This window comes from Ascaphus truei, unplaced genomic scaffold (genome assembly GCF_040206685.1).
Source record: "Ascaphus truei isolate aAscTru1 unplaced genomic scaffold, aAscTru1.hap1 HAP1_SCAFFOLD_1350, whole genome shotgun sequence".
In the NCBI taxonomy this organism is placed as follows: domain Eukaryota; kingdom Metazoa; phylum Chordata; class Amphibia; order Anura; family Ascaphidae; genus Ascaphus; species Ascaphus truei.
In genome coordinates, this window is record NW_027454229.1 from 52,723 (window position 1) to 64,778 (window position 12,056).

Sequence of the window (12,056 nt, forward strand, 5' to 3'; positions counted from 1 at the left end):
TTGGCTACCTCTGACTCCTCGCTCCTCTCGCTCTAATCCTGACCTCGGCATTGCACCTCGACCACTCTCCACTCTCCAACCCTGACCTCGGCAAAAGTGCCTTCTACGCTCCGGATATCTCCTACGTTGAACTCTGCAAGTATAAAGACTACTCTGATCTCTACATCCCTGACGGTCATGGCAAACCTACACTCCGGACGTGGCCCCCGTGCCTGTGGCTGGTGTTTGTTACTACTCCCATCTCAGTACCGGGGTCTCGTCCTGTTTGTGCTGAGCACAACGTGACACCAGGACAGCGTTGCTGAGTCGCAATAACTCAGTTTGGTGCTGTCCTCTGGAAGGGATATGCTATGAAACCGTCACCGCCTGCGGCACCAATGCCGGATCTTGTATACGCTTCTGGCGTCTGACGTCACCTGTAGTTGGACCTCCAGGTGGAGCAGCAATCACCCCTGGAAGCTGGAAAGACTCTATGCGGCTGATGGGCTCTCCCAGGACTGCAGGATTGGACAGTTCCCCTTGTTCTGATTGCAGGCAGTTCCGGGGGGGCTCCCTTCACGCGGTGTGCTATGAAGAACTGGTCAGGTAACCCCATGTATTATCATAACTCTGTGCCCAGGACATACATGAAATCGAGAGCTAACTCTCAATGTATTACTTCCTGGTAAGCTAACCGAGAGATATTGGTGCACACCAATAAAGAACAAAATACTTCTATTCGGCGGTGCTCCTGGGGTATCATGGTATCCCTGTCTGCACTCCACGCTCAGCAATCAGATAAGAAGCAGGGCACAACGGATTTAATGGGCCAATGTAACTTTGGCCCATTAAATAGTTTTTTTTCAGATATCCGTTGTGCCCTGCTTCTGATCTGATAACTTCCTGGTAACACATTTTATAAATAAATAAAACATGTATTTATATCTCTATTCCCCCTCTGCGGCGGGCTGTGCTGGGTCACTGCTGAGTTACGCCCTCATTTCTGGGTGGGATAGAGCAGGTCCCCCAGGTGCGGGATGTGTGTGCTGTCAGAACCCTTGGTGATGTCACGGGGATGTCACAGTGAAGGGCCAGGTGATATCTGTGTGGGGTTCCGATTCTTTCACGCCCGGCACACACCGGGACACATGGCGGGTTAGAGGGTCTGCGTCCTGTAGGAAAAATTCCCCCTGAATATGGACTTGGCTGCTTTCTTCAGGAAGGGGGGGCAGGAGAAGGGAGGGACGGAGGAGGAGGAAGAGGAGGAGGAAGAGGAGGATGAAATTGAAGAGGAAGGGAAGGAAGAAATTAAAGAGAAGGAGACTATGCTTAAACCCAAAGCAAAAAAGCCCAATTCAAGTAAGTCATTTAAACCTCTTCGCTGCCAACAGACCTGCAGCGCTTTGGTAAATATAATAACATGTAATATAACACGCAGAGTTAATATAATTAAATATAACATGTAGAGCAATATAATAACATGTAATATAACACGCAGAGTTAATATAATTAAATATAACATGCAGAGCAATATAATAACATGTAATATAACACGCAGAGTTAATATAATTAAATATAACATGCAGAGCAATATAATAACATGTACTATAACACGCAGAGCTATATAATAACAGGTAATATAACATGCAGAGCAATATAATAACGTGTAATATAACACGCAGAGCGATATAATAACATGTTTTATAACACGCAGAGCTATATAATAACATGTAATATAACATGCAGATCAACATAATAACATGTACTATCTATAACACCCAGAGCGATATAATAACATGTAATATAACACGCAGGGAGATATACTAACATTTAATATAACACGCACCGATATAATGACGTGTAAAATAACTCGCAGAGCGATATAATAACATGTCCTATAACATGCAGAGCAATGTAATATAACAAGCAGGGCGATATAATAACATGTACTATAACACGCAGAGCGATATAATAACATGTACTATAACACGTAGATAATACAGGTACTGTATATAGCTAAATAATACCGGTACTGTATATAGCTAAATAATACAGGCACTGTATATAGCTAAATAATACAGGCACTGTATATAGCTAAATAATACAGGCACTGTATATAGCTAAATAATACAGGTACTGTATATAGCTAAATAATACCGGTACTGTATATAGCTAAATAATACAGGTACTGTATATAGCTAAATAATACAGGCACTGTATATAGCTAAATAATACCGGCACTGTATATAGCTAAATAATACCGGTACTGTATATAGCTAAATAATACAGGTACTGTATATAGCTAAATAATACAGGTACTGTATATAGCTAAATAATACAGGCACTGTATATAGCTAAATAATACCGGCACTGTATATAGCTAAATAATACCGGTACTGTATATAGCTAAATAATACAGGTACTGTATATAGCTGAATAATACAGGTACTGTATATAGCTAAATAATACAGGTACTGTATATAGCTAAATAATACAGGTACTGTATATAGCTGAATAATACCAGTACACTATATAGCTAAATAATACAGGTACTGTATATAGCTAAATAATACAGGTACTGTATATAGCTAAATAATACAGGTACTGTATATAGCTGAATAATACCGGTACTGTATATAGCTAAATAATACAGGTACTGTATATAGCTAAATAATACAGGTACTGTATATAGCTAAATAATACAGGTACTGTATATAGCTGAATAATACCGGTACTGTATATAGCTAAATAATACAGGTACTGTATATAGCTAAATAATACAGGTACTGTATATAGCTAAATAATACAGGTACTGTATATAGCTAAATAATACAGGTACTGTATATAGCTAAATAATACAGGTACTATATATAGCTAAATAATACCGGCACTGTATATAGCTAAATAATACAGGTACTATATATAGTTAAATAATACAGGTACTATATATAGCTAAATAATACAGGTACTGTATATAGCTAAATAATACAGGTACTGTATATAGCTAAATAATACAGGTACTGTATATAACTAAATAATACAGGTACTGTATATAGCTAAATAATACAGGTACTGTATATAGCTAAATAATACAGGTACTATATATAGCTAAATAATACAGGTACTGTATATAACTAAATAATACAGGTACTGTATATAGCTAAATAATACAGGTGAGCTATGGGGCTGTTCAGCTGGCGTTGACCTGGCCAGTCAGGCTGAGGGTTCCTTTCTGGGGGTCAGTTGGGGTCAGTGTTGTTTGCTGACCTCTACCTGTGTCCCCCACAGCCTTGAAACGTTTCGCGATCTACGCGCTGCCTACCTTCTGCTTCCACTTTCTTTTCGGCACCACCAAAGATTTCCCCGTCACCAAGTTCTTCCTTGGAGTCGGATTCGGAGGGTTCATTGGCATCGGTGAGACTGCATCATAGAGGGAAGAGAATATGGGGGTGTGGTGGGGATTCAGGATTTGTAGGGTTTCAGGGACAGAATTGGGGTACCCAGTATTGTTTGATATTAGGGATTGCCCCCTCACTTCAGTCATGTGTCTTATCCCCAGGAATTTACTATTTGTTGGTTGACCCAATGAGTCTGTATGAAGACCAGAAGATAAATCTCTTATATGGGACCACAGGTAAGTGCCAAATACACTGCCCGCTGGTGTTACTCTGGGTTTAAGGGCAGATATATGCTTTCTACACCTCCCCACCCCGTAACGCCTATTGCACCATATAACTCCTCCTATTACTCATATAACCGCTCCCTATATCTCCTCCTATTACTCCATATAATATCTCCATATAACTGCTCCCTATAACTCCTCCTATTACCCCATATAACTGCTCTCTATAACTCCTCATATTGCCCATATAACGCCTCATATTACCCCATATAACAGCTTCCTATAACTTGTATTACTCCTTATAACAGCTCCCTATATCTCCTCCTATTGCCCCATATAACCGCTCTCTATAACTTCTCTTATACTCCATATAATGGTGCCTTATAACGAGTCCTTATAACTACTCCTATAATCCCATATAACCCCTCCTATTATTCCTTATAACGGCTCCCTGTTACACTCCTCCTTTAACCTCATATTATCGCTCCCTATAACTCCTCCTATAACCCCTTATAACTGCTTCCTATAATTTTTATTGCCCCTTATAACTTGTCACTATAACTCCTCCTATTACTCCAGATAAGCTCTCCCTAAAACTCCTCCTATTACCCCATATAACCCTGGGCCAGATCTCAACGTTCTCTTTACATCCTGTTTTCTCGTCACTCTGCTCATTGGCAAGTCTTTGTACAAGGAGTGAGAGCAAGATTTGCTGATTATGGGCAGGTAATAGTGGTCAGGTTGTCTTCTTCTCAGCTCCACTCATGTCCTCCTCTCAGCTTCCCTCATTTCCTCCTCCCGCCATGTTCTCCTCTCGGTTCCCCGTCATGTCCTCTGCTCTCAGCTTCCCTCATGTCCTCCTCTCAGCTTACCTCACGTCCTCCTCCCTTCATGTCCTCCTCTCAGTTCCCCGTCATGCCCTGTCCTCTAAGCTCCCCTCATGCCCTCCTCTCAGCTTACCTCATGTCCTCTTCTCGGCTCCAATCATGTCCTCCTCTCAGTTCCCTCATGTCCTCCTCTAGGTTCCCTCATGTCCTCCTCTCAGTTCCCTCATTAGTGGTCAGTTTGTCTTCTTCTTAGCTCCACTCATGCCCTCCTCTCAGCTTACCTCGTTTCCTGCTCCCGCCATGTCCTCCTCTCGTTTCCCCATCATGTCATCTCATCTTTCTTCATGACCTCCTCTTGGACGCGCAGTTGTGTCAGTCTCCTACTTGGAGCTGTTTTAATGTAGTGCCTTAAGTCTCCTGGTTTTATCTATGCAGACGGCATTAGCTTGATAAATATAACAACAGGCAGTGAGTCTGCTTTCCTGCTATACACATTACATGATATATACACAATCTGAGCCTCTTTGCTGAGAAACTCTATGTCAATGGCACTGCGAGTTCCAGCCTAACTATACTGAGGGTATTGTGGATTGATTGTGTTTGTATCAGCGTCACTTCTCAAACATATGCACTTAACACATAGGTGTTCGCTGCTATATATATCATTGCAGGATTGCTGAGTCTGTGACCGGTTAAAGGCTCACTGGGCAGTGAGTCTGCTTTCCTGCTATACACAATATACGTTATATACACAATCTGAGCCTCTTTGCTGAGAAACTCTATGTCAATGGCACTGCGAGTTCCAGCCTAACTATACTGAGGGTATTATGGATTGATTGTGTTTGTATCAGCGTCACTTCTCAAGCATATGCACTTAACACATAGGTGTTCGCTGCTATATATATCATTGCAGGATTGCTGAGTCTGTGACCAGTTAAAGGCTCACTGAGTAGGATACGGTTACCTACAGTCTGCATATATACTCCAGAGGGGTTAACACCCTGACTTGCAGCATCCACTGTCCTGTCAAACCCAGGAATATTACATTTGGGTTTGTACAATCATACATTCATCTGACATGGTTGCACGTTATTGAATATTTAATTCATTTTTTAAAAACATTTAGTACATTACGTTTGGTAATATATGTTTTAAGTAAATTTATTAAAAGTTAGATTTTATAATATGTAGGTGTGCAGTTAGTGAATTCTTTAGGGGACTCATTCATTTGGTGTTCCCCTTCCCCCTCTTTTTGCCTCCTCTTGGTAACTTCATGTGTTCCTCTCGGCTCTCGTCATGTCCTAATCTCGGTTCCTTCATGTCCTCCTCTCATCTCTCTTCATGTCCTTCTCTCAGCTCTCTTCATGTCCTCCTCTTGGCTCCTGTTATGTCCCCCTCTCAGCTCTCTTCGTGTCCTCCTCTCGCCTCCCCTCCTGTCCTCCTCTCGGTTCCCTGATGAAGGTGCATTTTTGTTGGTTTGTTCGGCTCCCCCCCCTTGCTTACTACGCTGTTTCATTGATTAGGTTTTCTGCTTGTAGCAACCATACTTTGTTGTATTTTTTCCGTCCAGTCCCCACCACTCAGGTACATCCCAATTTGTTCTGTCCTGATCCCTCTTTTTCCTCTCGGTTCCCCTAATGTCCTCCTCTCGGTTCCCCTCATGTTCCCCTCTCAGCTTACCTCACGTCCTCCTCCCTTCATGTCCTCCTCTCAGTTCCCCATCATGTAATGTCCTCTAAGCTCCCCTCATGTCCTCCTCTCGGCTCCAATCATGTCCTCCTCTCAGTTCCCTCATGTCCTCCTCTCGGCTCTTGTCATGTCCTCCTCTTGGTTCCCGTCATGTCCTCCTCTTGGTTCCCCTCATGTCCTCCTCTCGGTTCCCTCATATCCTCCTCTCAGTTCCTTCATGTCCTCCTCTCTGTTCCCCATATGTCCTCCTCTTGGTTCCCCTCATGTCCTCCTCTCGGTTCCCCACATGTCCTCCTCTCGGTTCCCCACATGTCCTCCTCTCGGTTCCCCTCATGTCCTCCTCTTGGCTCCCCACATGTCCTCCTCTCGGTTCCCCTCATGTCCTCCTCTCGGTTCCCCTCATGTCCTCCTCTCGGTTCCCCACATGTCCTCCTCTCGGTTCCCTACATGTCCTCCTCTCGGTTCCCCACATGTCCTCCTCTCAGTTCCCCACATGTCCTCGTCTCGGTTTCCCACATGTCCTCCTCTCGGTTCCCCACATGTCCTCCTCTCAGCTTCCCTCATGTCCTCCTCTCAGCTTCCCTCATGTCCTCCTCTCAGCTTCCCTCATGTCCTCCTCTCAGCTTCCCTCATGTCCTCCTCTCAGCTTCCCTCATGTCCTCCTCTCGGTTCCCCACATGTCCTCCTCTCGGTTCCCCACATATCCTCCTCTCAGCTTCCCTCATGTCCTCCTCTCGGTTCCCCACATGCCCTCCTCTCGGTTCCCCACATGTCCTCCTCTCGGTTACCCACATGTCCTCCTCTCGGTTCCCCACATGTCCTCCACTCGGTTCCCCACGTGTCCTACTCTCGGTTCCCCACGTGTCCTCCTCTCGGTTCCCCACGTATCCTTCTCTCAGCTTCCCTCATGTCCTCCTCTCGGTTCCCCTCATGTCCTCCTCTCGGTTCCCCTCATGCCCTCCTCTCGATTCCCCACATGTCCTCCTCTCGGTTCCCCACATTTCCTCCTCTCGGTTCCCCACATGTCCTCCTCTCGGTTCCCCACGTGTCCTCCTCTCGGTTTCCCACGTGTCCTACTCTCGGTTCCCCACGTGTCCTCCTCTCGGTTCCCCACGTGTCCTCCTCTCGGTTCCCCACGTGTCCTCCTCTCGGTTCCCCACGTGTCCTCCTCTCGGTTCCCCACGTGTCCTCCTCTCGGTTCCCCACGTGTCCTCCTCTCGGTTCCCCACGTGTCCTCCTCTCGGTTCCCCACGTTTCCTCCTCTCGGTTCCCCACGTGTCCTCCTCTCAGCTTCCCTCATGTCCTCCTCTCAGCTTCCCTCAAGTCCTCCTGTCAGCTTCACTCATGTCCTCCTCTCAGCTTCCCTCAAGTCCTCCTCTCAGCTTCCCTCATGTCCTCCTCTCAGCTTCCCTCATGTCCTCCTCTCAGCTTCCCTCATGTCCTCCTCTCAGCTTCCCTCAAGTCCTCCTCTCAGCTTCCCTCATGTCCTCCTCTCAGCTTCCCTCATGTCCTCCTCTCAGCTTCCCTCATGTCCTCCTATCAGCTTCCCTCAAGTCCTCCTCTCAGCTTCCCTCATGTCCTCCTCTCAGCTTCCCTCAAGTCCTCCTCTCAGCTTCCCTCATGTCCTCCTATCAGGCTCCTTCGCCCTGGGCTGGGGCCTTTCCACTTACTTCCGTTGCACTACGCTGATCATCGCCCCTAATGTTTTGGGGAAAGAAGGCCGTGCGTACCTGGTCATTTTTGTCATAGGCACAATATATACAGGTATGTACCCTAATATTCTCTTACATGACCCTTAGACTCTTGGAGGAGGGATACATGCCCTACTGTAGGAAGGATTGTACTATAGCTGAACATTAGTACAAAGATCTTCCCCATGTATTTGATAAAGGTTAAGACTAGGTTTTCTACTAAAAAACTAAAGTGGGCAGGTATTTTTATAAATAAATCCCTTCATTGCTTTTTTCACAATATGCAGCTTTGTAAATTACTGATCCCTGAAAAAATTAGGATCCGGTGTCCGGAATTTAGTTTTTTTTTAAATCAAATTTATATTTAGGATTTTAAATGTAACGAGGGAAGAAGTCTGCACCATAGATATAAGGTACTTAGCAAACCCCTTGTACGAGGTTTGGTGTGACCACCAACGCATTGTGATTGGGTTAAGAACATTGATGTCCTAATGTCATGTGTTTGCCGTAAGCACGCTTCCTCTCTGTGCCAGGCCCAGTGATGAACCTGCAGCATAATCTGGACCAGATCGTGAAGTCCATTGGCTGCACAGTGGAACTGCAGATCAACCACACACAGTTGATCTGGAAAATAATGACCAACCCTCTGAAGAAGATCGTGGAAGATCTCGTGGTGAGAAGATTCTCCCTGAGGCCACAGACTCAATTTCTTCTCTTTCCTGTTTTCTTTTTTTTTCTACTAATTTATTTTATTGTATGACTTTTTATCCATCTATTTTATTTGAATATTTTATGGATGTATTTTTATTACTTTACGTACTTATTTAATACAAAATCCTCTTGTTTCTCCTAATCTCACCCATCAGAGGCTCAAATCCACAAAAGGTGCTAAACTTTAGCACGCCTTAACTCCCATTGATAGGAGTGCTAATGCTTAGCACCGTTTTGTGAACCTGGGCCAGAGTTTTCTGAAAATGAATGCAATATATTTTTGCGGGGCTAGCTGGCTCCTGGAAGTGGTTGCCATTGCGGAGTGTTCTTCACTGCAGCATTGGAATCTCTGCGCCGCCCTGGGAAACAACATGTATTCTGTATAAGGGTAGCAGGGGTTGTATTGTATGTCTTTATTTATATGGCGCCAAAGGTGTACTCGGCGCTTCACAAAGAATACATTACGGGGAATTATAATAATACAATAAGTGCAGCAAAAATCAGACAATAGGAAAGGAAATCCCTGCCCCAAAGAGCTTACGATCTAAGTGACATGATGGGAGAGTTACAGAGACAACAGACGAGGGAATAAGTGCTGTAGATGGCAGTGCTTGGTCACAATGGGTGGTAGGAGTGACTGTGGGTGTGGGACAATAGCCATGAGTGCAGGCTGTTGGGATGTCTGATTTGTGAGGCGAGTTTTAAGGTTAGTCAGTATTAAAGTAGATACTGTAGGTTAGCACCATTAGCAGGGGAAGAGGTGGCAAGGAGGCATGGCTGAGAGCAGGTGTGTACATGGCTAAGTTTTTAGGTAAATATACCTAGTAACATTTGTCTGATAAGTAACTATACCTAGTAACCTAGTCAGTGTAACTAGTAACATGTGATAGGTAATGTATACCTAGTAACCTAGTCAGGAGAATTAGTAACATGTGATAGGTAATGTATACCTTGTAACCTAGTCAGTGTAACTAGTAACATGTGATAGGTAATGTATACCTTGTAACCTAGTCAGGGGAATTAGTAACATGTGATAGGTAATGTATACCTAGTAACCTAGTCAGTTTAACTAGTAACATGGTGGCAGTATTTGGAATAACAAGTCAGTGATACTAGAGTCATTTATTTAAAGACAGGAGGAAAGGAGATGAAATCCGATTCACAAAATATCATGTCAGAATTCGAGGAGATGGACTCCGAGGTGAAGAGCACAGAAGGATATAACCAGAAGATCGAGAAGGAGCAGAAGGAAGAGGTGAAGGCCAACAACAAGACATTGTCTACGCAGAGAATTGTGGATCTGAAGACCAAGCTGCGATGTCAGTGTGAGTAACTGCGCAGAGCGTCCTCACCTCACCGGAAGTTACATTTTTTATTTTATTTCAGGAGGGATATAGATTTAAAATAATATTCAAGGGGTTCTTAAAAATGGCGGGCGCTGTGAATTTTCTAACCACAATGTGCGGGGACTATTTTTGGGTGGGGCAGCTGTACATAAGAAATCAGAAACATACATGCACACATTATTATCATGTATAAACCCAGGGGGGCCACAGCCCCCCTCCCCAACTTTCAGCCGCCATGACAGCGTGGGATTTCCGTGGAGCAAGTTAGTGTCTCACGTGCTTCTGCACCTGCAAAGAGGTCCCTGTTATAAGTAGGGGCAAGTTAGCGGGGTTCGGAAATCCAGCCAACCTGAAACTTGGAGGTTTGAATCGAGCTTCAGGAACAAATGCTTAAATCCGTCCCAAAAACCAGAGAGACGCTCGTTCTCCGATGCGCGGTTTACTTTTTCCAATAGACTTTTCCGTTGCCTAGTGAAAAAACTCGCAAGCATTAGAGAACAAGTTCAAAATTTTCAAAGAAAATGGATTATTTGCTTGTTTTTGTTTTTCAGAATTTTTGTAAAAATTAAAAAAAAAAAAAAAAAACAAGTTCCAGCAAAACCTGAAATAAAACCCCAAGGAAAGCGCTGAACCCGAGTTATACATCTCCTGTCCTCCGACATGAATATGAAACACTAATACCCCTGTCTAAAAGGCTAGAATAGGTGCGGAAAGGTTGAGCGCTTTCTTTTATTGCAACACCACTAAATGTGGCTACTGTATGTAAGGGGCAGGAGGACACTTTTTGGGAAGTGGCTTTCCTGCGTTTGAGAAGATTTTAGTCCTATTTATTTGAACTGAGCTTAAATTTTCCAGCGCTAGGAAGCCGTTTCTAGCTTGACTAGGAAGGGTTGTAGACTCGGCCTGCATAAGCCCTGCACAGTAGCTGAATCTTGCTCTGTTCTGACAGATATCATTGAGACGGGTATTGACAGGTGCCACGACTGGTTTGATAAGAAGCATGCTGAGTGTATGAGGGTTCTCTGGCTGCCAGTGTTCAATCACATCCTCTGCCTGCCCATGAAGTTCAAATTTCTCTGCAACATCCTATACTGTGAGTACCTGAGCAACATAGCGGGGTCTGGCATCAAACAGGGGAGGCTACCAACAGGACAGGTGTACAAAATATCCCTGCTTCTGCACTGGTGGCTCAATCAGTGGCTCAGTCATTTTGACTAGGCCACCTGTGCTGAAGCAGGGTTATCCCTAATACCTGGACTGTTGGTGGTCCTTGAGGACAGGAGTTCCCCCCCCCCACCCCCCACACAGATAACCAGGATCAGCAGATGTTTTTCTGTCCTAGTGATAAACCCTTGGTGCAAAAAAAAGCTGCCCGTGGAAGGCAATTTTGGCCAAACCTACGACAAGGTCAATGGAACCATGAATAATATGGACAACGGCTTCTCCACTGGAATGTCTGTAAAGGTCAGTGGCCACACCGCTCATTCCGTGGGAGCCTGTCCTGTCTCTGGGGGTTCCGCACATGCTGTGGCTGCACTAACCAATGCCCCGGCAGTTGCGTGTCGGACCTGTGCGGGTTTTATGTTGCTGTTCTACAGACATCGAGATCATTTTCTGAAGTGTGAAAGTTTGAGTGTACACAAGGGACTCTCTCTTTCTTGACACCTCTCTTCCATTTCTCTCTCCCGTCTTTCTCGTACCGCCATTTCTCCTGCCCTTTCTCTTCCGCTCCCGTGTTTTATTTTCGCCCTTTCCCCTATATCAGCTCTCTCTTTCTCGCTAATAACGATGACCCCCCACGTACTCGTCTCACCCTCTTCTCTCTCTCTCTCTCTGCATCCTCACCTTCGCCTCTTCACCGTCCCCCCGAGCGCAGAGAGACGATCAGGAGATGTTTGTGGGGATGAATATCTCCGAGCTCCTAATCACAGAGGAGGTCTTGGAGAATATTAGCAAGCGGAAGGTGATAATGATGAAGGTCGTCTCTTTTATCAAAGTCATCCTCTCCTGCACTTTTGTGTATCTCTTCATCTCGTGAGTATCAATCATGACCCCCTTTAAATCAGTTTCTTCTGTAATAATAGTGCAGGCCCCCATAACACTAAGGGGCCTATGCTATAAGCCTCGATAAGCCACTTATCAAGCACTTATCGGCCAAAATGCCTACTGCTCTTCAGTAAGCCTCGATAAT

The 12,056-nt window shown here is 44.8% G+C and overlaps 1 protein-coding gene across 1 annotated transcript in view; it reads left to right on the forward strand.

Annotated features, from left to right (window-relative positions):
* Window positions 1-1,246: 1,246 nt before the first annotated feature.
* Window positions 1,247-12,056, forward strand: part of DCST1 (DC-STAMP domain containing 1) — a 30,111-nt gene continuing 19,301 nt past the window's right edge. The window contains exons 1-9 of the mRNA XM_075581477.1: window positions 1,247-1,338; window positions 3,268-3,393; window positions 3,539-3,613; window positions 7,753-7,881; window positions 8,342-8,481; window positions 9,652-9,844; window positions 10,815-10,958; window positions 11,208-11,329; window positions 11,742-11,899. Coding sequence (XP_075437592.1) covers window positions 1,305-1,338; window positions 3,268-3,393; window positions 3,539-3,613; window positions 7,753-7,881; window positions 8,342-8,481; window positions 9,652-9,844; window positions 10,815-10,958; window positions 11,208-11,329; window positions 11,742-11,899 — 1,121 coding nt within the window. The 5' untranslated portion in view covers window positions 1,247-1,304. The remainder of the gene's footprint in view (window positions 1,339-3,267; window positions 3,394-3,538; window positions 3,614-7,752; window positions 7,882-8,341; window positions 8,482-9,651; window positions 9,845-10,814; window positions 10,959-11,207; window positions 11,330-11,741; window positions 11,900-12,056) is intronic.